We start from the raw sequence: 27,709 nt of genomic DNA, 5'->3' as shown, positions 1-27,709 counted from the left end.
GACACTCTACCCAGAGGGAGGAGCCAAGCATTCCCACCTAGATATAATCTGAGATCCTGGGACAGCAAGACAGCTTCTCCACTGGATTTCCCAGAGGAACAGCTGCCTCTTCCACTGGATTTGCAGAGGAAGAATACACCCTTCTACAGGATCTCTTCTCCAACAGAACCACACCTGATACTCCAGGAGGACTGCAGCTACAATTCCAATTGGACTGCTACCAGCACCCTGACCAACAGGGTGTCAGGTTGTATTCTGACTGTCAGTGTTGTTTTGGTTTACAAAATTGTTTATTTTATCTTTTAATTTTCTTCCCTAATAAAGAGCTGTTATTCCTGCTCCAATATTTTTGCCTGAGAGCCCCTTAATTTCAAATTTATAAAAATTTGGAGGGAGGGGGGTTTACATTTTTTCCATTTTAGGAGAGGCTCCTGCCTTCCTTAGCAGACACCTTTCTTTCCAAACCGAGACACAAACAAACCTGTTATTCATAATAAATGTATTTTTTATTAAGCTAATACTGAGAAAACAAGGTTATTTAGCTATTTGGTCCTTTTTTAGTCCCTAAGAATGCCTGTCCATTTGAAGACCTGTTGCATAGCCCTTCACAGGGATTTTGCACTCCGTGTACAAATGCTCTAGAGACAGGCTTGTGATTTGTATCAGCTTGAAGGTTTATACCAAGCTTTCGTGTTGTTACACTACCACTACATGCCACTGCCAAGACAGAGCAACACGAAAAGACTAGCAAGCTGAATGAGATTTGGGAGGAGCAGAGCCCAGCACACCCAAGGCAGGAGCCAGCCACCACTTTGATACATGATGAAAACGCCAACCAGTGCTATTTTGATTGTCAGGCTATAAAGTACCTACGGCTACTACTTGTGAACAGGTTTTCTTCCCAAAGCAGGAGCCTTAAAATGTTTACTCCTGGATGTTACTGTGCAAGGAATGGTAGCAGCTGAAATGCTTATGCAGGAGGAAAATTAGGTCATGTGCAGCCAGATGTCCTATGCTTACAATCACAAATCCAAACTCAGGAGCAAACATGTTGTTATTTTTCCTGTGATCCAATTTGAAAATGCTAACAGTTACTTTTATAATATTTTGGCTTGATTTTAAAACCTTTTGCTTACATTTTAGCATGGAATGCTAATGTAAAACTATGCACAACAGTTTGGACCAAAAGTAAGAAATCAATGTACATATCAGGACAACAAAGACATAGAAGGAGTTCATCTGGCATCATACTGCTTCTCTTAGCACATGTATTTAGGACATGCTGAGTGGCTTCACTGGATGCTACTTTCTACAGCAGAGTTGTTAGTCACAGAAGCATTTCTCTAGGCAATGCAATTCATTTCCTTCAGCACTGAATACTGGCCATAATGACCAATGTGTGGTAGGACAAACTGCACAGTTTCTTTTATGTCTTCAAGGAAGAGAGGTTTCACACAGGAATCAGCTGGTTAATTGCCACAAATATTTGCATTAAACTTTTCAAAGACGTCCACACTGTTTACTGGGGAAAAAGAAAAAAAAATCTGATTTAGAGGAAACAACAATAAATTATGTTTAGCAACAGACACAATTCAGCAGGTCATTTTCTTTGCAAACATTCAAAGCACACTGTAAATTTGACTGCACGTCACAGATAATTGAATTACAGAGTATACACAGCACTGATGTATAAATCATGCTTATCTGACAGCTCGGGGAAACTTGCTCTGTTGCCATCACCAAAGCCCAGTTTCAAGAAATCCCTCACATTCATCCACATTGCTTAGGCATAAGTGAATTCCCCTGCATGCTGGACTTCTACAAATAATTAGAAGCTTGTGCTTAAATTTAAGCACAAGGTAAACAAATTGTATTTGCTGAGATTACTGATACAAGTAGTTCCACAGCAGCATCAGTTTGGGCCCAATAGCCACACCCAGGAGAATGGCTGAACATATCTACTCAGGCATGCTCTGAGCATCAACTTAGGGCTTTATCTGAGGATTTAATCCATTACTACTTCCTCTATCCCTTCACAAAATAATCAGTAATTTTTTTTAAAAGTTAACTAGGTAGTGATTTGATTCACACATCAATGTTCTTTTAATTTCATTTTCTTTGCCTCGAATTCCTTAAAAAGTATAATGTGTTTTAATGCAAAGTCAGAGTTAAGCTTCATACTCCAAAGTGTTTACAATCAAAACACCAAAAAAAAAAAAAAAAAAAAAAGGAAGAAAGAATAATTCTTTCCGACTGGGAATGCAGTGTGGTTCTAGACTTGTAAATTGGACAAATGACAGCCAGTAATCTTTCAGCATCAAATAGTAAAATATTTCATAAATCATTTTCCCCCTGCCAACAAGATCAAATTGAAACACAATAAGAGGCCCTTTTGTAAACTTGTGTTGCTATACTTATAACAAGTAATTTTTTTGTCAAAAAGAGTACAAGCAGTTTAAGCAGAATTCAGTGAACCTGTACACTAGTAGGAGATTAATCTATTTTTTAATCTATTTTAAATTTATTACATCAAAGATGTTTCCTACAGCTTGCCTTCCCTGCCACCCCCACACTTTTCAGTTACAATCTCTGCCTTCATTAATTGAGTTGGCTATAGAAGGTATGTGTTGTCTAAATCAAAATCTGGAATAGCAACAATTTGTAGGGTTGTCAGATGTTTACAAGGAAAAAAAAAAAGATTCCTAACTCAACTGCCTTGTCTATACCACAGCATTTATGTGTTCCAGAACAGAAAGGATTTCTTGGTAATTTGGTTTTCTGATGTGGTACTCTGAGGTACCCTTAGCTTTCAATTTGAGCAAAAATAAAAACCTTGAGAGGCACATGCTTGCAACTTATCTGAAAATTAAAAAAAATAAACAAAGCCACATGAGAAAGACACTAGCAAATAGAAAGAATATTATATTCAGTATTTTTCATTGACACAAATTGAAAGTGCAGAGAGACTAATAATGAAAGAATTTATTTAAAATAAAACAGTCTATGGGACAATAATCCAGAAGTCCAGTAGACACATATAATTTAAACCAAATAACCAAAGAATGATTTTTGCTTGGAAGAAAGCTACAACTCTCATGTCTTTATCCAGTTTGCATGGGACTAAGATAAAGCTATAAGTAAATACACAGTGTGACAATTTATATAGGATTTGCTCCCTAGCCTCTAAAAGATGCCAGCAGTGGTTCCCAAAACATAATAAATACCTCAACAAAGTTTTGTTGTTGTTGTTGAGAGAAGAAATACAAATTCATCATAACAGTGCATGTGCATTTACCACATGCTGCAATTGCCACTAACTGTGAACAAAAGAAAGGTGAAGAGCAGAAAATCACATGCTGCAACTGTACTGTGTACCTTTAGGGTTCTTTACCAACTTCTTCAGTTGTCTTCTCCTCCTCAGAAACTGCAAATGGAGACAAAACACCAATGAGAAACACTGGAAATTATTTATTCAATGACAAATAGTCAAGTTGTTTCCCTTAGTCCAAAGGATCCTTGGACTAAAGGGATAGAATTTACAAAGCTGTATTAGGTATGCTGACATTTTTCCTTTTAGCTTTTTTATTCTAATTTTAAAAGAGTTTAGAGGCCAAACTTCTAAACTTCATCCTAAAATCTACAAAGTAATGATTTTAACACACATTTTTCTTTGCATTCAATTACATCATTCAACTTCAATAGCAATATGAGATTATTTATAATTGCATCAAAACACTGCAAGCTTTATTCATACCACATGCACTATATTTTTCTTGACACCAATGTGATTTAGGAAAATTCTGTCTTTCAAATCAAGACAGATGTTGAAAAAATGTGTTATATGCAGCACAAGGAGAATTTTCCTTTCTTAATGAAGTTCACGTCCAGCCACTTACTGAGCAGAGCACTGAGCTCACCACACTGCTGCAATCAACTTTAGCAACCTACTTCTACTGCACCACACATAATTTGAAAATTAGATTTTCTGCTAACACTGTGATGCCAAACACAGCCATCATGGGCAGCCACACTGCATCACTTGAGTTCTGCATGCTCTTGCAGCTGGTTCAGTGCACACAGCCGCCAGCACTTCACAGACACAAACATTTCAGACCCAGCTGGACTCTTGCACCCCCTGAAGTTCACCACAACTCCTCAGCATCGTTGTCCTGGCTCTTTGAGTCTGTATCAGAAATCTCTTGAGCTGCTGAGGCTACTCCTTCCTTGTCACTGTCTAAGTTTTCCTCATGGGCAGAAGAAGCTGCAAGATCCGAGACTTTATTCACAGTTTCTGTGAATCAAATTAGAAAGATAATTGTCTTCTCTTTCCATTCATCATCATAAATGAGGGCAAGCAACCAAGGCTCACAAAGCATGAAGTACCTGCCTAACATATATGTTTGAAGTAGCTGAAGACAACAGCATCTATCAGATGATTAAATTTTATCACACAAATAAAACTTTGCAAATGGAATTCCAAGGAAAGTCTGTCTCTTTCCAACCCTGGAACAGAAACCTATAAACTGGAGTTATTTTCGTGTATTTAGGCATAGGCAAATATTCTCTAATGTATATATTATCTCTTGCAGATACTGTTGCTTTTTTTTTCTTGTTTCTGTCAAATTCATAGGACATTACATCTACACTCCACCTAACCTTGGACGGACATCATGGGTAGTTTTAATGTAAAAATATTCTAGCATCAGGCTGAAGATTCAGGCTGCAACTCAGACTGTAATGGCCAACTAGCCATTTTTCAATACACCTTTAAGCATAAAGCAATCTGTCTCTATAAAAAGCCTGTAACAGGTAATATTTAGTAGTAGGAAGTCTCTATACAGATACACTCTGCAGGAAGACTCAACACATCATCCAGCAGTTGCACGTTAAATTTTACTTGAGTAGTTTCTCTCATACCCCATTCTTCTAACCTTCCGGTAAGAGGTCTCCATCATCACACTCTTTAACTGCTCAGTAGGAGGTTTGTCTCTTTCTTGTTTCATCCTATACATGTCTATTAAACACAGCAAGTAAACAGCTTCTTTAGGAGTTCAATAAATGCAGCAAATAAGAGTTTTATAGAGCTAGCATCCTCACTTTACTTTGCAGAATGCTTTCTGGATTTTGACGAAGCAGCAGAAAAAGAAATGCTCAGGAATTGGTACTTTTGCCTTTATAGGGAAAAGCTATGCAATAGAAATAGTACATTTGAAATTTGGAACTTTAGATATTTTGCAGCAAGCAAAACTTGATGTAATGCCATATATTCGCTATGTTAACAAGCTGCTAGGTTTCAGTTTGTAATGTCAAACATTCAGCTTATATTACCAAAAGTTCTTTCTCTGGCTGATACTATTTAATCTTTTTTTTTTTCTTGTGAGTGTTTTAATTTCTTTTGCACTAAGAAGAGTAGATCAGTAGGCAACTAGAGGGAGCACCATAGTTTTTTTCTGATTTTTAACAAAACCTCATTTCCTTTGGATGGGAATTGTGTTTATTTGTTTTCTACATTAATACCTGCCTTAAAACCAAACATTAACCACTTGTACTGAAAAAATTATCCCTGGTCTGAATTATTCCTTATGGCTATCAGAAAGGCAATCTAATGCAAAAAAATATGGATTCCTTCCAAGGTGTTAATCCATGTCTCTGTGGAGTAGCTGTCACTGCCTTAATTACAAAGGGTCTTGTGGCAGGCATTGCATTCTGAAAGCCCGTATTTGTAGAATGGGTGTAGTATATTTATATACAAAATTGCCCTTGATTAGGGCACAAATCTTGTATTTAAGTGGCTTTCTCATCTGTTCCTTGAGCACATGTGGCTGGAGCCCCCTTCCAGGTGCCTCAGGTCTTTTGGAGAAGAGAAACGTGGCAGTAGCTGGTGGTCCCAATGCACGTGCTCATGGCAGCCTGCACTGGGTCACTCTCCTTCAGGCCTTATCTCTAGCAAAGTCTCAGAGTGGCTGATGAAGATCATCTTGGCATTGGCTCTTTGTCATACTGCATGCTGTCCAAATGTCTTCTAGTGTTTTGGATTAGGAAACAGTCTCCAGCCTCCTGATGGCTACCCCAAGCATTCATTTGACACCAGCACAAATCCCTGGCATGAATGATGCCCTGGCAAACTGAGAATGAATCCCCTGCCTGTCTCAGATTTGAGACTGTCACGTGGGGTCCTTCTGCATGAGCAACATCAGACATACTGCCTGAGTCCTCACATCCTCCCCTGCTGATCAGCTCCTGGCACAAAGCATTACAAAGTTTAGGCATTTTTCCTTTGTTTCCCTGTTTTCCCATGCTATTCACACCCTCTCTCTCTCTCTCTTTTTTTTTTTTTTTAAATCTGCATGCATTTAATATTTTTTCAATCCAGTTTAATCTCTTGCAATTGCTCCACGTAAAATCCTGCAGTAACACCCTATTTCATGTAAAATATTTTAATCTCTGCCTGGTACAATGGCGATTCATTTTCCATAATCCTTGGATGAAGGATTTTCTGTCTGTTCAATTATTGTTAATAAGCCTGTCATGAACTCTGCAGCAAATAATGGATGTAACTGAAATCCACTCCTGACTTTTGTTAGTTCAAATACTAAAATATTAAGCTTCTTTATTTTTTCAAAATATTTGTAGAGGAGTTACAGCATCTTCACTTAGTTCTGTGTTGTTTCCTGAATGATGATTAGTTTGAAAATCTGAAATCCCTTCATTTCTTCATGCAGTGATGGTTATGATTCATTTTGTCTATTTATGCCAGATCTCTTACAATTTCCACAGGCTGTAAGTGAATAAAATAATCTGAATTGTCCAACTGCTTTTCTGCAATGAGGACACATGGTATTTAATATTATGCTTTCCACTGAATGCCCAGCTGCTTTATTATCCTTATAGAACAATACCACTCCAGCTCCTTGACATCTTTACAAAAACACCCACTTGCAGCATTCCTGCCAAATGAATCTCGGTCAAGGGATAATTCCATCCTGATCCATACAATTTAAAGCCTGCCAAAAATTATTTTGTTTCCCTTCATATTCACAAAAGTGGGGCTCATTGGACTCTTTCTTAATTCTCTGCACACACATATCCTTCATCAAAAGCATTGGAGTTAAATGGCTTCACAATTTTCCTGCTTCATTTGGTGTCCTGTGCTTCCCCTCCATCCTAGTAGGATCTATTACTCTACAGAATATCCAGAATATTACTCTACAGTATGGAGAAGGTATACTTCACAGTTTCATACAAGGTATTATATTGGTTACAAAAAAATCTCAGCCCCTGTGTATATATATATTTTTTTCTGAAAAGTTGATTTTTTTTTTTTTTTTTTTTTTTTTTGTTCTTAAGCTTTTTCACTGGTTATTTGTCAATTTTTAGCTTTCTCCTGGGATAAGTAGCTGCATCCCAGTATTGCTGGCTACAGGGCTACAGCTTTCTTCCATTTTGGCAGGCATTTATATATACCATAGCATTTACAGGTCTGAATTAGGACCTTAACTTTCCTGTGATTTTAACAAAAGACAATATAAAAGAACTTAAAGTCTTAGAGAAATTAAACTAATCACATTTAACTAACTCTAGTCAAGGGGCTTTGCACATTGCAACAATAGCTGTTGTCAAAGCACTCAGAAGGATTTGGACACACCAGGGATTTTGAGGGCAAGCATCCCCAAGGTTAGTTAGAGCCACAACACACATGCACTGCACAACCATCAGTGTATAGCATCTGTGTAATATTCATTGCTGATGTGCAACAAGGAATCCCAACCAGAATACTTCCTGCTCCTGCCCAGGGTAGCTACAGACACTCCCAGGCAGTCCTTAGCTCCTCTGCTTTAGGAGATAACCATTTGGAGAAGAAATGCATCCTCCCAAATTGCACTTGCAGGAACAGAACATGACTAGGCAACATTACACATGCTCCTAATGCAATACCAAACTATTTCTGTTGTGGAAACACATCTGGCTTGAGTTGAATAAATACAGTACAGGAAACTGATTTTACAGACAAATGAAAATTGTGGATTTGTTCTGAAATCTTGTATTTAATTGTTTGCTTCTTTTTTTTTTTTTTTTTTTTTTTTAATAAGGCATCAGATTTAGGAAGCTCCAGTAGCTTATTAGCAAAATATCCAACATTTCATCTAGAAATGTTTAGGAATTTCACCTAGAAATTTTTAGGAAACTATCCTTATAATTTCAGTGAAAGAAAATTCACCAAAAACTGCTTCCTATGTAAAGTAGTAATTCCTGCTGTCTTTAAAGACAATTTTTACAAGTGCTGAACTTGCAGCCCTGAGAGTGAGAGCAGAACTAGACACTTCTGTGCACGTACAGTAGAAGATGAAACAGTCCAAATACAGGGTGATTCTGCATGCTCATGGTGGTCAGTTTGAATTGTGTGAATATTTGTGAGCTCAGCAGAACAAAGTGACAAGATAAGCAGGTACTCGTGTGCCCTGTGTGACTGACTCATCTTTGCTGCAGCTGATAATAAAAAATAGCATGCCTAGATTGACTTTCTCCTGCTAATAATAAAGGAAACCCCATGCAAGTGCATTGACTTCCAGAACCCAGATCCTACTGCTTGCATAGCCTCTTCCCCACAAGCCTTCAAGCTTTTAAAACAAGTTTTCCAAGATTCCTGGGGCAGTTTTTATGCAGAAACAGCCTGGAGTTTTGTCTGGGATGTAAAGCCCTAATGCAAAATTTGGCCAGCTCACACTGGCAATCATGTCCTGCCACCTAGTAGAAAACATAAGATGACCTTGAAGCAAGGAGGTGGAAGAGATCCAAACCAATTTGTATATTATATTTTTTAATCTTACTGGATTTTAAACTTCTACCTTGTATTATTAAGTGGTTTTCTAAGTATGTTTTCCTGATTTACAATAGAGATTTAAAAGACAGCTGTTCCAGATTTTAAAATGAAAGCTATATTCAGCCTTCCAGCAAGACAGAAGTTTTATAATGAGGTTATACAAGATAACTCCAGCCTTCTCAGGAGTACAGCCTGTATTTCTTCCCTCAGTTTTGCATTTCCTTACCAATACATTTAAAGCTAACATATTTTGATCCTAATCCTAATTCTTTGATTCATTTAAAATGATCTTTCCAGTTAGAAACAACAACAAAAAAAATTTAATGAGGCACTGGTATCCTGAAATTTTTAAAGATATTTAAAAATACACTTTTCTGAGTGAATCACTTTACTTGAAGCAGTATCCTTCATAAGATGATTTTTTTTTTCCTAGGCAGTCAAGATGAGGCTGGTATCTGTAATGCCAAACACCGGGTTCAATTACTTTAAAAATATTCTTTGCAGAAGAATTTCGTTTTATAAAGCTAAAATAACACAAGTTAGCCAGCATCATACAAATGGAATCCACCTGGAGCATGCAAACCAAAGCTGGAGTACAAAACAAGGCTTTGGTATTTCAAAATGCCAGTAACATAACCAATGTCACACACTAATTCCAAAGGGGGGGAAGGAGGAGGAAAATCTAATTGTGAAATTAGAAACAGTATTTTATTTACAGTCTTTTAGAGACCATCTTACACTAGCATGTTTATAGAAAGCTTCCTCAGTCAGGTCCATTGAAGGTCTCAGAATGTCCCCTGAAATGTTAAGATAAGCAGAGAAGAATATTCCTGGTTCATTTTCATAGTTTAAAGACCTGCTAATGGAAAACTGGCAGTGGAGTAGAACTGACTTTTAAAAAGTCAAATTCTGTCACGTTGGAAAAATAATTCAAGAATTTATTTGAGAAAACCTGCAAAATAGAGCACAAGAAAAGCAGTGGTACTTGGCTCACTCAGATCTAATCCAGGGGAGAAGACAGCAGGAGCAGCAAGAAACTGTGATTCCCTTCAAGAGCAACTTCACATATTTTGGTTCCATCAGTCTTAGGGAAAATGGAAATTGTTCCAGATCCTGAGAGGGTGATGACAGCTAAGCTTCCATGATTTCACCAGAAGCCACCTGTCACCCCAGGAATGGCTGGCTTGGGTTCCACACCTTCTCCCTCTGTTCATGGAGGCTCAAACCACATCAGTAGAAACAGGGGGAAATAATAATCACTGATACAGTTTGGGACAAAACATGCAAAGCTATGCAGCTGTCCCTGTAACATGACCAAGTGCTTCAGGTGCCATTGGCCAGGAAGATCCAGGGAGCTCAGTATGGAGGGCTTGCAAATGTCCACCAGGAACATCCCATCACCAGGAATGTCAATCAGGACCATCTGAAATGTTCTCTCTCCTCTCCTCTCTAGCATTTTATTCAGTAAACATTTAGGACTCCAACCAGCTAGAGAAAGTTACTCAACTTACTGCTTGGAAAGGAAAAACACTTTACACCTACATTGGGCTTTAAAAGGAAAAAAGGCGGTTGACCACAGACTAATGCCTCTCTACAATACTGTGAAATCAGCACTTGAGTTCCACACAGGAAAATATAAACTGTAGTTCCAAACAGAGTCAAGGAAAGAACAATTACTCAGAAAAGCACTGATTGTTTTTCAGTCTGATTGTTCCTATCCTTGAATGCACAGGATAGGAACTAGTGGTTGGCAACTGCTGACCTGTTTATGGAACCACCCTGGCCTGATTGTGCTGTTACTCAGACACAAGATGAAGGCAGCCTCAACCTCAGCCCTCCCTCACTAGAGCCCATGGGGGGAATCAGGAGTTTAGTCCCTCTGACATTCCAGCAATTCCATAGGATGAACACAAACCAAAAGCTCAGAGCCCAAGGTCTTTGGGAAACTGATAAACAAAGGAAAGCTCGGATTTCTAATAAACCTGCCCCTACACAAATATGACATATTTTCCTTTTTGTGAGCCATCCACAAGCAATCTAGATAAAAATCCATGAGGTCCAGCTGAGAGCCTAAACCATAGCATTATGAAGCCCATTACTAGGAATAAAAATTTTCATCACTCCATGCAGAAAGAGAAACATGTTCAATGAGCCAAGCACATCACAGGTTGTTTGTGTCTGATGTAGGTCACTAGTTCCCAAGAAAAGCCTCATTAGTTCTTATTAATGACCAGAAGATTCCCTTGAAGGGAGTTTATTCTACAATCGATAATTAGAAAAAGATTCAGAGATGCCTATAATGGTCACAATAAAAGCACAACACTGCATGTCACATTAATCCACAATAGTTTATAATACCTCATAAAATTTCCAAAATATTGCTTTATATTCTGTAGCACAGAACTGTAGCAATGAGAAGCAACTCTGTTTGTTTGTTTGTTTTTGTCTGTTTTAAACATGGAACAATCTTGAGCTACTGATTGGAATGGATCACAAGGAAAACTAGCACAAGTTAATATAAACCATGTGTATGAAAAACACCCTAATAACTTGATGTATTAAATCCTTTGGGAGTTATAAAAAACTCCTAATTAAGACATTTTCTTTAATATTCCTCATACAAAGTAGTGCACCAAGTTTTATCCACTTAAAAAGTTTTAACCACTTTATCCACAGTTTTTAAAGGAGTAAAGTTGTTGTTTGAAATGGATGTTTTTCTCTGCTATAGGAAACATTGCCCAAAAATTAACTTCAAAATCCCCATCATTCCCATTTTGGTTTGAACTGCCACCACAGCAAAACAGCAAGGGGTGCCTGTTGCCATCTTTTCTCTAAAGTAGGGGACTAACAGTATTCCTGTGGCTGTTGTATTTACAGGAAAATTTCAAACACAGATAATACTATGTATAGTAAATTAAATACTAACAGATTTTGTTGTACAAAGTGAGTTGTTGCTTTCCAATTTAAATGCATATAGTTATTTTACGGGGGTTTTTTTAAGTCTTGACAATGAGCTATTAATACTAGTAAAAGCAGTACATCTATTTACATCTATTTTCTCATTAATAGTGACATTCATTTAGGCAATATTATTCACTGTATGTCCTTCTACCATCTTTGAGAAGCTACTTGCCCCCGTGTTCCAGAATAGAAACAGGAAGACAATTATTTTAGGCAATTCTCCTCCACTTATTTGTTTGCACTCAGCTGGGAACTTCTAGGGTTTTTTCCATTTTACCAAAATCTTCTTCCCCAGCCCAGTGCATGCTGTAAAATTCTTTTTGGCTAAACTGATCAAAACTGAATAGAATCTCCATGTACCAGCTGGGGTCTTCAGATGCTCACAACTTTTACAGATTTTTTTTTCTAAATATTGTTCACTTTTTTCCAGTTATGCTATGATGACTCATCTAAAACTCAGATTTAGGAAGGAAAAACAGAAGGAAGAAGAAGAGACTAGTGGCCAGTGTATGGCAATCAGATATCTATCTTATATCAGAGATATAAGATAAATGCAGCAGTCCCAGAGACGGATAAAAGAAAGTGATAAATGTGTAACAGAAATACCCAACAGAAGTTCCAGATACAGATACTTCCCCCATTTGATAATATTTACATAATTCAACTTCTTAGGGCCTAATTTAGCTAGATCAGTCTATCATAATCAGTAAAGAGAAAAAAGTCTTCATTCCTCCATCTCACACAAACAGATGCCTAGAATGGTGTGTCTGTTCTACTGAGCAACGTCATTTTGAAAGGCTCTGAATAAGTATGAGCAATTGCAAATCACTCTGAGGACTCTTCAGTAATTTTCTAAGTACTAATAGTGTCAGCACACCTAAAATTTAGTAGTGCACCAAGCCAAGCCAGTGTACACTGATTATATCAGGTGCTTTTGTCTGCTTGGCATCACTGTATGATGTGGTCAGCAAAAGTCCTGTCCCGAAAGCAGCAGCTCCTGTCCAGAGCAGCCTCCATTTGTTTCTCTAGGCTGCAGACAACTGCCATCGCAGTGTGTTTGAAGCTTAGCACGGAAAACACTGGCACATTCACACCCTAATCCTCCCCAAACCCAGTCACTCATTCAAATAGCCTTGGAAAAAACAAACAGAGAAGAGACCATGCCCTTCAATACTTTAAAGCTTAGAAAAAAACCCTATGCTAGAGAAGTCAGGAAGAAGTCTGGAAAAGCACAGTTTGGGGCTAATTGCTTCTCTTATTTCAGTTTATAATGCCAAAACCTCAAGCCTCAATGCCAGAGTTGGAGAAGAGTTTATGGTGGCAACCCAAACACCAGAAGTCACAGATGCAACAACCTTGCCTAATCCAAATAGCAGTTTGCCAATTGGTGAATTTTACAGCATTTGGTTTGTCTGAAGAAAAATTTAATTTATGGTCCCAGACACAGAGTACGCTAGAAGAAGAACAACAGGAATTTAATCAGCATCAGGCAGTAACCAAGAGTGACAGCTTAAGCAATAAAAAAGTAGAGAAAATTAGAATTTAGAGGAAGTTAAAATCTTGGGAACAGAGTAACATACTTCAGTACTTATTTTGGCAACAGTATTTCACAGAATTCCAGATTGGAATTGTGGATTGTAAATTGCTTAACTTGAGGCAAGGAGAACATTCCAGGCAGGTACAATTGTTAACTGTCTGAAATGGAAATTATCCTGATTAAGTATTAAGCATCCACCTCCAAGGTTGGGTTGGTTTTTTGTTTGTTTGTTTGTTTGGTATCTGTTTTGGTTTGGGTGGGGGGTTTTTTGCACATCCATGTATAATGATACATTTACATTATCTGTATACAGGACCTGGAGACAAGCATTCTTTCACAGCTTGCACTTCCAAACATTAGAGAAAGCTTTATAGATTAAAAGAAACAATGGCATTTGAAAAAGCAGAGGTTCACTGGTAACAATAAAAATACTTACACCTTCATCTGCAGAAGTAACACCAAGTTGCCAACAAAACTAGTTAAAGTTACTCAAATGCATACTTCTCTACCTCAGTACAAGTGGAGCTATGTTATTTTTTTCCCTCTAAATGGAGATAACATGAATAATAAAGATGGTTAAATCCAAAACTGAAAGTTATATCCAGAAATATTTTAATTAGATTTTTTATAAACACAATAGCCGTTGGCTGCAAGTAGACACTGAACGAAGTGGTACAGAGAAAGCAGAGAACTTTTGAAACAAACCCTCATCTTCTTGTTAGCCTGATGCCAATGGAAACTAGTTCTTATGTAGCTTAGAGGAAAGGGATACTGGTTTTGGCCTGTGTATCAGACCATGTGCTGCTGGTGGCCTTCCTTCCCATGGTCAGGAATTCCTGGGAAGAACAGATCTGGAGGCCCTGCTGTTCTTCTGCAGGCACGACCAGGATGAGGTGAGCTGGATGAGGGAGCAGGGAGCACTAAGGTGACCTGGAGCATGAGCTTGTCCAGCCTCCCAGGCCAGGAGTTGGGTTACACTGGGTATAACCTCATGTGAACGATGGGGAGGTCCCCAGGGTTCACCACCTGGTCACATCTGTCACCAGCACTTGTTCACAGCAATCTGCACTCGGGTCCAGTGCTGCAGGACAGCTATGCTCAGGAGCAAGTTATAACATCCCACGAACATCCAAGACATCAGACATGGAGAACACTCCTTTGCTTCAATTTCTTTTACATCCCACAGGTTTGCTTCTGCTAGCTTTACCACCCAGCCAAGAATAACCACTGCAGCAAGGTTTGGTAGAGGGCACCTGGGATGACCGTCAGGCTCCCTTACAACTTTCAGCATAACAGAAGTCTGGTTCTAGTGCTATTTTCCTCCGTAAGTATGTTGCCAGAGATGCTAAATCTTAGAAATCAGTAATTTCTAAAGAGCTTCTCCACTTCCAGAGAACACCAGCAGGAACTAACAAATACAAGCCATATTTCTTCTTATCAAATAGTGGTCACTAAGTACATGAGGTCTACATGTCCAGAATGAGATCCTCAGACTTAATCACAGAATCACCATAGAGTGATTTGGGTAGGAAGGGACCTTAAAGACCATCTTGCTCAAACCATCTGCCATGGGCAGGGATACCTCCCCCTAAACCAGGTTCTTCAGAACCCCATGCAACCTGGCCTTGAACACTTCCAAAAACGGGGCATCCATAGCTGGGAAACTGTTCCAATGCCTCAGTACCCTCACAAGAAAGACTTTATTCCTAATATCTAATCAATTTATGCACCATGTTTCTCAGGCAAGATCCCAGCTTCTCTTTTTCAGGGAAGAGCCTCTTCAATAAAATGGCAGAAATATTTACCATACAGAAGATCCTACTTTATCCCACAATGAACAGTTATTCATAAATAAGCACTGTGAAAGGAATACACAGCCACCTCCAGACACAAGCAAGTGCTTATGAAATTAAAGGGAAATTTTGTGATTGCTCTGTAGAGCAAGAAATGCAGCAATGCAATTATAAATACATCTCTTGATGGCTCTAATTCACCAAATTTAACATATAACAGACTGCTTCCTTTCTTAATGAAGTGGTCTACATATTCCATAGAAATGGAAATTTTTAGGGCTCTATGTATTTTAACTACTATCTTATAAATATTTCTAGATGTAAGCAGTAATAATCACAGCCAAGGTACTTACTCCTACTTTCTATAAACTGTGTTACAGCAGATCAGACTAAGTATTGTTTTAAAATGTTATTTGTAATAGATTGTTTCAGAGACAAGCACAGGAACTACTCACATTTGAATTAAAATTGCATTCATACATAAACCTTTCACAAAACTCAGCGATTAGATGTGCTGCACTATTTTTCAAGTTTATTTATTAAAAAGGCAATTAAGATGCATCCATTCCTCACTGGAGTCATCAAGGAAGAAAGTGAAAATCATTCCAAATCTGCTAACACTTTTGACAGTACTATGATAAAAGCCCATAGATTAGCAGTCAAAATACCTTTCATCTCAGTTTGATCTGTGTTTTGGACATATCCTCTCAAGACCAGTGGTAACAAGAAAATTTTAAAAAAACACCTTAACAATCTGCCAAATTAAATTATAATCCTGTATCTTGCGCATATTATGGATAATTTTGCATTTGTATTATTGCAATTTTTTTAAAGCATAATAAACCAAAATATTTCAAACCCCCAGACAGCTCAAAATACTGAATGTTTTGCCACTTACCAATTTCAGTGTTTAACAACAATTTGACATTTTATTGTGAAAATTTAGTCTAATATACCCTTAAAATTGAGACTCTGACAGCATTTTCTTTGCTATGCAAGATCCTGTTTAAGTTACATTGATAGAACAGATATAATTATTCAGGGTGAATATCTTTGGAATGGCTAGTAAACTAAAGTGTTTAGATTCCTTGGCACATCCTTGAGAACTAGATCACTAAAACAACTGTTTAACTGATCACATTATAAGCTCAACTTAATATCTTAAGAAATAGGATGGGGTAGAAAAATAAACATTTTACTCGTTTTAGATAGTAACTCTGGTGCCAGAGGCAGGATGCTTTCAGAGACACTGATTTAATAAACTTAATTACCTTATGCTCATGATATGTCAATGTTAATGCCTGAATTAGTTTTCACTGCCGGACAAAATCCATTAGGAACACTGATGCTCATTCTTAATGTTCTGTAAGAGGCAGAGCTTTAGAACACACACATACACAAAAACTACATTCATAAATTAACCTTGAACTGCAGCAGCTTCTGAATTAGCAGCAAGTTCCAAATTAGCAGCAGCTTCTGAATTAGCAGGAGCTTCCTGCTGTGCTTCTTCCACAGCATGGGATACCTCTGGAGCCAGTAAGTCATTCTCCCCTCCAGCTTCTGGGGATACCCCAGAAGTCTCATCCTGTGCTGTAGGTCCAGCACGCTCATCCTGTGCTGCAGGTTCAACAGAAGCTGCTGCATCAGCTTCTTCCATGGTCTTCTCTGCTCCAGTGACTTCATCCACTTCTTCTCCATCACCTTCTAAGGATTTATTCAATACAATAAAGAGAGTAAAATGCATGCATGCAACAAAAAATTCACCAAATACTTTTTATCATCATCCTCATTTAAATTTGAAGTGGGAAGCTAAGATTTGGGATCAGAATTAACAAAAAAGATCAATAATTAATCCCCCATATTGTCTAATGTGGCATCAAAAAACAATGTTTATAAGATGCGGAAACCATATTCTTAATTACTGAGTTTCATAACATGTTTCAGTGTGATACGAAAAGAAACTGTGACTTTAAGCAAGTGTTGGGGGTGCAGGGAAGGATAACAAAGGACATTGTCAAGTGTTGCTTCAAAGCACTCTGCTGAAAGGGCCAGTGATGGTACACACACAGGTGCCAGAGGGAGCATGACTCTGTGGAATTACCATGTGGGGAAGAAGATATTTTGTCTCATATAAGTAAGAAAATAACTTGCTAATTTCAAGTGGTCAGAGCTCACTTTCTTAGATGTATGACCACTTATGACTGATTATTTTCTTTTTACAACTCACAACTCTCTTTTAAAGACTTGTTTACACCACGCTGGGTCCAACTCCTTAGAACCTGAAAAATGGTGTTTCCCAGTCATGCATCACTTCAAATTCAGCTGAGACAAGTAATGAAAAACTAACAGCACAAAGCAAGAGATGCTCAACCACCATGCAAACATGCACTAACATCAAGTTCACAAACGAAAAGTTATACACCAACAGTTCATCACAAGTTAACCACTAGAACCAACTCACCATGTAAAAAAAAAAAAAAAATAGAACTGGAAATAAATTTGTAACATAGTGTAAACTATGTGAGAATTGAAACAAAAAAGCTTAAAGAGACATAGTCAGAGTTTGTGTGATTCTTTTGTATCTGTTTCATTTCTTGGTCATCTTATGCCAGTGAAAGCCTATAATTTGGTGTTCAGGTTTCAAGGCAAGTCCATTCATTGCTCGGTAAAAATCAAAACTTTGCATTATTACAACCTGATCATGTCCCTTTAAGAAAACACTGTATTTAAAAAAACCTTAATTCATTACACAAAGAACAGGCTTACAGCCAAGATCAGCATACAGTACACTTTATTGGACAGTCAAATATAGAGTGCGTTAATTCAGAACAGCCAGCTTCTCCATCTCAGAACTGCCTTCTACAAAGCAGATTCAGTAATAAGCTCAATATGGTTTGGCCTTGCAAACATGGGTAGTTGTTTTAAAGTCTCACACAAAGGAAGTTTTACAAATGAAGGTATAAAGTCATCCCAGGGTAGGCTGCAATGTACTCAATGGTAAACGATTGTCCTTTGTTTGTATTTAACTTCCTCAGGTTTGGAAAGAGATTTCCCTTGTGTCTGGAAAGTGTAAAAGCAGAGCATAGATTAGAAAGTCTGGAAAGTGTAGAAGCAGAGTATAGATTAGAAAGATTGAATCAGCTTGCAACGAGTTAAAAAGAAAAGTCATAGATAAAAAAGAAAAAGTCAGGAACAATCTTAAAGGACATGAACAACAAATGGAAGACAAAACTCAGTATTCACTAAATAAGCAAGGAGAACATCCTGCAAGCCAAACATCATTTTACATTTGAAATGATGTCCCAGATTTTCTACTTTTGAGTCAGTCTTCTTCCAGGGGCTTTTTAAATCCCTCCCTAATTTGAGAGTAGCTTTCAGTAAAAAAGAGCAACAGAAAATTTGCTATCAGATCTCTTTCTAAATGTCTGTTATCATTAATTAAAATATCATTAAATATAATTTCAACCCTCTAAAAAACAAAGAACCCGAGAATGATTCTTTCGCTTGTTTTGACAGACTTGTTCACTATGTACAATTCTTTGTAATAGACATTTTGGGTTCAGGCATAAGGGCAGAATTTTCCCCCACATGAGAAACCACAAAAATCCTATCAAAAGAATCTCTGATCACCTGCTCTCCAGTATTAAGTTCTTCCACCTAGAAAGTTCTTTTACCAAAGGCAGCAAATATGCCTGCAAACATGCTGCTTGACATACTGCTTTTCTATACACCACTTCATATGGTTACCAGCTCTGTTTTAGAGCTTATTTTAACCTTGATTTAATGTGCCCCTAAACAAATATCAGAATACTTTGAGAACAGAATTTTTAACTGCTCTTATCAGCAATGCTTACTGTGAAAAAAATATAAGGACTGACTCTAAAGAATGCACAAGGAAAGAAACTGCAATGGCACTTCTGGGAAAAGCAATACTATTCTAACACTCTGTGACAGGTTAAACACAAAAATATGACTATGCAGGGAATGGGAGAAAAAGGGGAGGAAGAGGAGTGTTAACTCGTTTGAGAATGCACACAGTGGATTCTGTAGGAAAAGTAAGAACAGAACTGATCCTCGTTCTTAATGTCCTGTTCTTTTGGGTGTACACAGCTGGGAATGAAGAAGGATTTTAAAAAGGAGCTGATTCATTGGTGGTTTGTACTTTGAATTGGAATCAGCTAATCAGAAGTCCAACTAAAAGCTCTGGGTTGAGCATTTATTCAGAAGTCAAATATTGAAAATAATACAGGAAACGAGTTTCAACTGTATTCACTGAATAGCATTAGAAGCATTTTGGACTTCTTACTATCAATAAAAAGGGAGGTAGCAATCATCTGGCACTGGTTGTGACATCTATGTGACTTTTTAAGCAGCAGATTATGGGATGTCTGGAGAGTATCCAAGATCAGTGCTGTGGGTATTTCATTCTAACATGCTGATAGGCCAGGGCTAAAACTCAGTACTTTGCAGAATTGCACCTTAGGAGAAAAGAGGAAATACACTGACATCACTGGGAATATGTTGGAAGGTTTGCCAAATGTTTCCCCGTTCTCCCAACTATGGCAGTCAATGTAGCAAGGGTATTCCTCATTTCTGCCCTGAACAGCAGAAGACTAGCTCCATAGGAGAGATCTACTTTGGTCCTCGTTACATTTTCTATTTTAGGGACAATGAAGGATTGCAAATTGTGGCTGAATTCTCAGCATTTATTTAAACAATTGAGTTTTAAAACTATACTGTGTTCAGCTGCTTTCTTGTTCTGGAAATTAAGGTATTTTACTACTTTAAATCTTAAGATCTGTAATTTTAATGTTCTGAAACTAAAGCATGTGTTATAGAAGTTCAAGGCTAGCAACTTCTAAAGAAATAATTACAGAGGCAGACAATTTAAACCATGCTCTCACACTGAAAACAAAATTTAAACTTGAGATACTTTATTCAAATCTATTTGTGCGCATGCAAATATATTAATTCACTAGAAGTCAAGAGTATAAATAAAAAAAAAAAAAAGGAAGAGCTTCAAGTGCCCTGGCTTCAATACTTTATTTTTTTAAAATAACAACCAAAAAAAAAAAATATAAAGATCATTAAGAAATTTTCCTAATTGCTTTTCCTAGCAAGGCCATGCTTGCCAAAGTTCTACCTTTTACATTAATGTTATAACACTAATTGATGTAGACAGGGACAACATTCCATTACAAGTAATTGAACTAACATGGTCTAATTGTTCAAGCATGAAGAGCTAAGTAAGGATTTGCTATGCATTTAGGTAATGCCTGCATTTCATCTAACCCGAAACTAGAAAAGACAAAATCAAAGTTGTGGGAGAAAAAATTGATCCAAGTTAATTTTTTGTTAATGTAGGGGTTTTTTTCCCCCTATTGAACTGTATTTCCTGATGGCATGTGGCCTTAAGCCAACCTGTTGACTGAGAAAAGATATTATCTTCTCCCCCACACTGAAAACAAAAGAACAAAATTGATTTTGACAGCATTATGTATTCAGTCAAGTTTCATTGAGCTTCCAGTAAATCAAATACCCATTATACAATTAATAGTATTCACACATCAACTCTTTCCATCCAAAGAGACTCCGCAGGTGGATCAAAGATCAGATTCACTGCCTGAATATTAAGGCCACTACCAAAATTTGTGCAGCAGCAGCATTGTAACAGAACAATACTGTACAACCACCTCTGTCTTCACTCCCACTCACACAGTTCAGACAAGGACATGGACAGTGCTAAAGCCTGATTAGACAATTCAGAAATCTGTTCCAAATCCTCATGTACCCAGGCAACAAGAGAAAGGAGCTCAACTCACCCTTTCTTGACCAAGGATTGCTTTTCTGCCCCTCGGCTCTCTCATGAAGAATATTTTTATGTTCAACAAACTTGCTGCGGGGTGAACTGACTACTCTGTAGGCCTGAAAGGGAATTACACCTGAATTTACAGCTGCATCCCTACAAATTTAGCAAACACAAAGAGAAGAGAGGGAGAGAAGGAATTTTAAGCAAATGCTACTGCCCATCTTAAAATGCACATAAAATTTATCCTAAGCAAGGTTTAAAAAAATTAATAATCTGCTGTACTAATATTTTTATGTATTTCATATTTGTCCATTGTTAAAAAGCAAATACAATATACCATGCAGCTTTTGAAGTGCTGCAGTGTTTCAGGAATTGAAAACAGCATTTTAAAAGACAATTATATTAAGATTTCTTTTTTTGTAATGTGGTAAAAATGTGACAGGAAGAGAGACTATGTTATTCAAACAGAAATGCAATCATACATGTTTGATATTTTGAACAAATAGCTACTTACCATTCAAGAGGATTACTTTGTGGGACAGGGAAATATGTACCTCTCTGGTGTGTGCAAGGCACTATGTGAGATCTTGGGGGAGAGGGGTAGAAATAAGCTACAGAACGGAGGATTTAGGGATGTGAAGCACAGAATCAGATACATTTAGAAGCAGGGAAGAGAACGGTTACCAAAAAGCTTAACAAAACCAAATGTTTACAAAACTTTAACATGCTTTCTTGAAGTAACTAATGCTGTTATCTTCTTTTTTTTTTGTGCCCAAATGAACAAGGTTCGTATCTTCCCCTTGCAGCTTCAGATTGCTTATTTCACATCTGCCTTGCCCACTTTGAAATATTGCTAATGTTTCTGGTTGAAAAGACAAGGCAAGGGGTTAGAGACAGGTGCCTTACTCAGCCTTTGGACACATTCATTCCACATAGTTTTAAATATGCTTTCCACTAAGAGTGACCCAGCACTACTTATCAAAGTAACAGTAAAACAGGCAAGCCATAGGCTTTCACCTTCACTAAATACTCTTAAGCTGATTTCTAACTTAGGCTGCACTTAGCTATATGCTACAATATCATTGATAGTTTGCAACTTGACCATACTCTAACCCAGAACACACCTTATACCATGCCAGCTCAGAAAGCACAAACAGCTCCATCCCCAAACACTTACATAAAATAAACCACCAACAGCAACACCAGCAAGCAGATAGATCATCATGCTGTCTCTAGAAGAGCCAGGAACACTCCCAGATGACATCTGGCGAGGAGGCGCTACAAAAACCATTAGGTAAAGTGATGTAAAGTGCTGCTAAAATATGATCACAAAAAAGAATTATGGAATCTGAACTCTGTGTGGGAAAGGATGATCCAAAAAGGTTATAAAACAGAGGTTTATGTATATTGATGTATCCTATGACTGAGTAACACAGGGTGTGGTGCTCCATGGCTGAGCTCTTCCTAAGGGGGATTCTTCTGTGAACTATGTTGTCTGCCATCATCTTCCAAGTACTGGGCACAGTCTATATAACTATGGAATGTTAAAAAATTTTTTTTTAAAAAGCTCCTGACTATGGCAGGTAAAATAATTATCTGTCCTTATTCCTTATGATCAGCAGAAGTAATGAATTCTCTCTTCAGGGTAAACAGGGAATTTTTAAAAAAACTTCTTCATTTGAATTCATGTTCTTTCACTCTCAGACTGCTGACACTGATACATACCCTTCATCTCATGAATTGGCCAATAGGGCAGAGAGGTAGGATTACACAATTTTTTACCTGACTGGATATATATTAACTCTAACAGCAGTGCTACCCATTCATTTGTTATAAACTGATTCTTACTACAGTCTTGGATTCATCTGTACACTTCAAAAAGAGACCCATGAAAAACACACATAATTCTCTTGGTGAACAAAGCCTTCTGTGTAAATTTGTGACTTGATCCCAGATGAGAAATGTCTCATTGAAAAAGTGCTCATGAAAAATAAAATGGCTCTGAGCATTGCAATTGACAGCTGCAAAAATAATCGAAACATCAAAACATTGCCATTGTGTGCTAGGTTATGTTTAGCATCATCTGTCTCATGACACAATTCTGAGACTCCTGTCCAATAGCCAGGCATCCTAATGGATTTGCATACATTTTTATTTTCGTTCAGCAGCAGTGTGTCCTTAACCCTCCCCCTCCCCAGGGCTGCTAGCTATAGCAGGACAGTGATCAGCAAGCTGCCATCGCCTAACACGGCTGGCAGATTTTTTTTTTTTTTTTTTGCCAGTGGTTATACAACCCCTGATGCGCCAAAACCATGGCTGTGGCGCACCGGGTCTGCTCCCGTTCCCTACCGCGGCCGGCAGCCCTGCCGAGGCACCGCCGCTCCTGAGCACTGCTCTACTGGGGGCTATTCTATATGGAAGAGAGGCAGCAGCGGCCACCGTTTTGCCATCGGGCGAGGGTAGGGGGTCCCGGGACGGCTCGGCTGCCCGGCGGGTCGCGGCGGAGGTCTGAAGCAGCCAGTGCCGGAGCCCAGGATGACCGAGCAGCCGGCTCCGGCCGCCGCCCGCCCCCGCCGCACCTGTCCCGGCTCCACGTCGACCCCGCCCGCGACCTTTGCGCATCTCCTCCGCCGCCGCCACCCGGTCCGGCCCGGCCCGCGCCCCGTCATGCCATCCCAGGGACCGCTACCCGGCCCCGGCCCGGCTCCGCGGCGGCCCCGCGTACCTCGCTGCTTGAGGCGGCTGGCGGCGGAAGGAACCCTGCTCAGGAGGGAGGCCAGCGCCTGCGAGGCGGTCCTGCAGAGGGACATGGCCAAGCAGCGGGCGGCGGAGCGGAGCAGAACGAAGCCGACTCTCAGCTGCCCGTCGTGGCGGGGATGCGGCCGCAGACACCGCTCCCGCCTCGGGCGCCGCGGGGGCGGGTCGAGCCGCAGCCCCACCCCGCCCCGCGTACCAGGACGCCGCTCCCGGCCGGGGGTGTCCCGGGAACGGCGCCGTAGGAGCCCCAGCGGCAGCGGGAGGGGGAAGCGGCTTTCTGGAGCGGAGCGCACATTGCGCAGAGCCGGGCGCTGCCGATACCGACCTGCCCCATTGGCAAGTAAAGGGCGTTCGGTACTGACTGCAACAACAGACCCTGGATAATAGGGATGGCATTTACCAAGGAGAAAGAACATAGGGAGAAACTACTGTTTTACTTAAAAAGGAATTTTTCCAAGAGAAAAAAAAAAAAAAATTGAGAAGAGCACTCGGGTTAAGCACCGTGCCAAAGGCAGTCGGTGTTGGCAGTGAGACACTCGAAGTGAATCGCTGCTCTGGTATCATGTCGACTGTCACAACCATGGGTGTTTCCGCATCAAACCTGGGCAGCTATCCTTGTCCTACCTACATTGTTAGGCAGTAGCTCTGTTTCTCCTCCTTTCTCTATCCAGAGCTTCCTTCTTCCCTCAATGATCATCTAATGCCATCATAGTCTGCCATGATGCCCTTTTTCCAGCCTCTGTCCTTGACTGACCTTGATGCACAAAGAGAGGGCAGAAGTGTTCAGAAGGCAGTGCTCACACCCAAGACTGACATGGGCTGTGTAGTTCATCCCCTGTGGGCACCTTTCAGGCATGGCCAGTTCCCAAAATGCTCACAGGAAAATGCATATTTTAGCATTTATACAGATGCTATTCTTATATTTGCTCATTTTATAAATTTAGCAGTGAAAGTGATGGCAGAGCAAGACTGGAATATTCTGGAATATTTACTGAACCTAATCTGAACTGATGTTTAATTTTGTAATATACCTTCCAGAATAGCAAAGACAGTTTTGAAAATAAGACTGATAAACTATTAAATGGAAATAAAAACATAAAACAACTTCAAGACCAGCAGAATGAAATATTAATGGTAAAGAAAGTAGTTTCAGGTTTCTTCTAGACTTTATAATTTATTTTTAATTATGCACATGAAATGTATGAACATGCAAGCAATTAGGTAACTTTTTACTTCTTCTGTGCTCATTTATTCGTAGGAAAACGACCACATACACTTGGCCCTGTAGTGCACATATCTTTGTGACCGTGTCATCAGCCTAAGAAAGAAAAGAAAAAATTCTTAGCAATAAGAAAAATAGATGTGATGAAAGTGGCCAGAAATCTCATAACATCCTGCATTTTTATTTGAAGAGCACCACAAGTTTTTCTATAGTATAAGGCTTTTTTTCATGTGGCGTATTAAGTGCTCTGAGGCCATAATCCCCAAAGACTTCTTAGCTGGCAGAAACACAAATTATGTTTTTTATATTGAAAAGGGACAATGATCACATAGACTTTGCCCTATAGTGCACATCTACAGGCATTGACTTTACATACTTTTTTGTGTAAATACAGACGTGAAACTGAGAAAAAACATACCCCACTGAATACATGTTAAAAGAAAAAACCAAGATGAAAAGATAAGCTATCATTAGTCACTCGTTTCCTTGCCACTGAGCCATTTACAAGGTATTCAATTTACAACCTTTATTCATTGTAGACACTGTAAGAGATGTATTATTCTCTAAGAGTCTGCATGTTCAAGACAGAAAGCTGAGAGGGAATACACACACAAGTGAATATATGAAAATACAGATCAGCCACCTTATCATTTTAAAGCTGGGAATGATTTTAAATAATAGCAAAAGCCAAAATGCAAAGTATTGAGGAAAAAAAGAAGTTCAGTATCTTGACTCCTAAAAGATGTCAAAGATCTTCAGAATTTGTGTTCAGCTAAGTCAAAAGCATTTGTATGTGCGTACTTACTATGAACATTCTCTACACTTATGTCCTCTTGCTTGTTTTCTTCTTTCATATTCCATTACATCTTCATTATGCTGCTTGACAAGCTATAAAAGAGCAGTATATTATAAACAGCTATACAATTCACAGCTGGATCCAGACAACAAAGAGAGTTCTACAGAATATAAAATACCTGTTATCAAAATGCAAACCAGCATGTAACTGGGACCGTCCAGAACACAACATATCTAAATTAACAACTGAAAAAGGTGTGAAAACAATGCCTCATAGGACAAGCATTTTCTCTTGACCACATGGGGGTGCTCCCACTGACAATTAATTCACTACCCCCAAAAAAGGGGAAACCTCAAAGGGAATCCATCCCACTCTGAAAACACTGTCACCATGGGGAGTGCTGTTGATCCTGCACAGTTTTTCCTGAGAACTACTACACCCTGCTTGAACACCATAAAGTCTATTGGTTCTCTGGAACAGAGAATATCCTACATCTGCACTTTGCTCAGGAAAAAGGGGTTTTAATCTGTTGAAATCAGCTAAAGACACTTTAACCAGCTGAAAAGTGAGAACAGAATGCATTAGTAGTCTGATAAACACAACATTATCTGGGCACATCCGTAGGTCTTCTTTCCTTTTGGAAAGACCATGGGGAAAATAATGCCAAAGCATTAATCCAACAGGCGTGAAAAATTAATTCTGTTGTGGGTGTTTTAAGTTTGCAACAGAAAGAAGATTAAGAACTTGTTAATTTCTTAAAATAAGAGCTAGGAAAACATAAATAATGAACATAATCATGCTTCAAATTTGACACCTGCTATGACCATCCATTACCTCAGTAAACTCAGTAGGCTGCAGTCACTGCATTCATATCACTATTATGATTTTTAAAGAATAGTTAAGTTCAACAAAACCAAATCAAAACACTTACCACAGCCCACAAGGCAGCACTGGTGCCAAATGCCAAGCCAACTCCCAGCCAGTTTGGTTGGGCATTATTCACTTTCTTCACAACAAATGCAGAACGAGTAAAAGCTAAAAAGGCACAAAATTACAAATGCATTAACATTCCTCAGAGTTAGACTACCAAGTACTTACTGATATTCATGCAATCAGGAAAAACAACCAAACCACAACACAAACCCCAAACGAATTCGATGACGAAATGGTCTCCATAACACTGTTATAGCCGACCCCTTCGTAGGATCCCCGCAGGATACACTCCCTGACCCACGAGAGGGGACGGGGGCGGCTGCCAACAACTCAAAAGCAGTGCTTTTTGCCCTTTCCCCAGCCACAATAACTATTTCCCCCGGCATCTTCTGCTCTATAAGGATGCTTCTCACTGTCCCCTGCCTAAAGCCCCCAGCCCCGGGCCTTCCCCGCTAATCAAGCGCGCTACGGGCACAGCCTTTCAGGGAAGGGGCCGGCACCACCATCGCGGCGAGACATGGTGAGCCCTCACCCCGGCCTGGAAGCAACACCAACTTAAAACAGATAAATAAAAGATTAAGAAATAACTAATGGGATTGAATTAAAAACAGTAAAAGGAGAAAAGCTACCACCGAAGCTTCCTCTAACGCCAGACGCAGACTGGCTCGCGGGGACGCGGCGGCCTGACCAGGCAGCCCTACGTCAATAGGCCGGGCCGGGGCAAAGCCTACCCCGTAGGGGCCCTCACCCCGCCACCGCCGCTCACCAAGGCTGGGTGGTGCTGCTGCCACCACCGACCCCCAGCGCCTCAGCGCCCTCAGGCCCGCCGCCATCTTGTCGACCGGACCCGGCTCCGCCTGCGGGGGTGGGACCACCCCGCCCCGCCCGTGCCCCGACGCCCAGGCGGGTGAGTTCCGCCGCGCAAGACCGGGCGGATCCTGCGCAACTCCATGGCTACCCGCTCTTCCCCGCCAGCTGCCGGCACCGAGCAGTGCCGCGGCCGCTCCGGAACCACCCCGGGCAGGCCCCGGCTCCGCGGCAGAGCCTACACAATTGGCGGGGCGGGGCCGGCGCGAGGCC

General features: G+C 39.6%; 2 protein-coding genes across 4 annotated transcripts; both read right to left on the bottom strand.

The window, feature by feature from the left end:
• Window positions 1-346: 346 nt before the first annotated feature.
• On the bottom strand, window positions 347-25,788 carry LOC121354687. 3 transcript variants are annotated; one of them, XR_005955318.1, is made up of 8 exons: window positions 25,706-25,788; window positions 23,647-24,996; window positions 22,099-22,199; window positions 20,935-21,037; window positions 16,535-16,816; window positions 4,106-4,291; window positions 3,376-3,424; window positions 347-1,522 (listed from the first exon to the last, which is right to left on the bottom strand). XR_005955318.1 is itself a non-coding variant. In XM_041469463.1 (7 exons), the coding sequence occupies exons 2-6, from the start codon at window positions 24,092-24,094 to the stop codon at window positions 3,378-3,380; spliced, it is 981 nt and encodes a 326-aa protein (XP_041325397.1). In that variant the 5' UTR covers window positions 24,095-24,996; window positions 25,706-25,788; the 3' UTR covers window positions 347-1,522; window positions 3,376-3,377. The 3 variants fall into 3 exon arrangements, 1 of the variants encoding a protein (XP_041325397.1); XR_005955319.1 differs by lacking the exon at window positions 4,106-4,291 and having other exon boundaries at window positions 16,384-16,816; XM_041469463.1 differs by lacking the exon at window positions 4,106-4,291.
• NDUFC1 (NADH:ubiquinone oxidoreductase subunit C1) lies at window positions 25,705-27,640 on the bottom strand. Its single transcript, XM_041469464.1, has 3 exons — window positions 27,396-27,640; window positions 26,628-26,731; window positions 25,705-25,788 (listed from the first exon to the last, which is right to left on the bottom strand). Exons 1-3 carry the CDS (start codon window positions 27,460-27,462, stop codon window positions 25,705-25,707), a joined length of 255 nt encoding a protein of 84 aa, XP_041325398.1. The 5' UTR covers window positions 27,463-27,640.
• Window positions 27,641-27,709: the final 69 nt, after the last annotated feature.

The sequence above is a fragment of the Pyrgilauda ruficollis genome, unplaced genomic scaffold (assembly GCF_017590135.1).
Source record: "Pyrgilauda ruficollis isolate IOZ18807 unplaced genomic scaffold, ASM1759013v1 scaffold234, whole genome shotgun sequence".
NCBI classification, from domain to species: domain Eukaryota; kingdom Metazoa; phylum Chordata; class Aves; order Passeriformes; family Passeridae; genus Pyrgilauda; species Pyrgilauda ruficollis.
Note: the sequence above shows the minus strand (reverse complement) of the source record. Positions and strands in the feature narration are given on the sequence as shown.

Coding starts and splice junctions, on each gene's coding strand:
- LOC121354687 (XM_041469463.1), bottom strand. CDS start 24,094: ATGTTCTTTCTCCTTGGTAAATGCCATCCCTATTATCCAGGGTCTGTT. Junction 21,038..22,098: donor CTGTTGGTGGTTTATTTTAT/GTAAGTGTTTGG, acceptor ATTCCCTTTCAG/GCCTACAGAGTAGTCAGTTC. Junction 16,817..20,934: donor CAATCCTTGGTCAAGAAAGG/GTGAGTTGAGCT, acceptor ATAAATCCTTAG/AAGGTGATGGAGAAGAAGTG.
- NDUFC1 (XM_041469464.1), bottom strand. CDS start 27,462: ATGGCGGCGGGCCTGAGGGCGCTGAGGCGCTGGGGGTCGGTGGTGGCA. Junction 26,732..27,395: donor AGCAGCACCACCCAGCCTTG/GTGAGCGGCGGT, acceptor GTGCCTTTTTAG/CTTTTACTCGTTCTGCATTT. Junction 25,789..26,627: donor GTGCTGCCTTGTGGGCTGTG/GTAAGTGTTTTG, acceptor GCTCTTTTATAG/CTTGTCAAGCAGCATAATGA.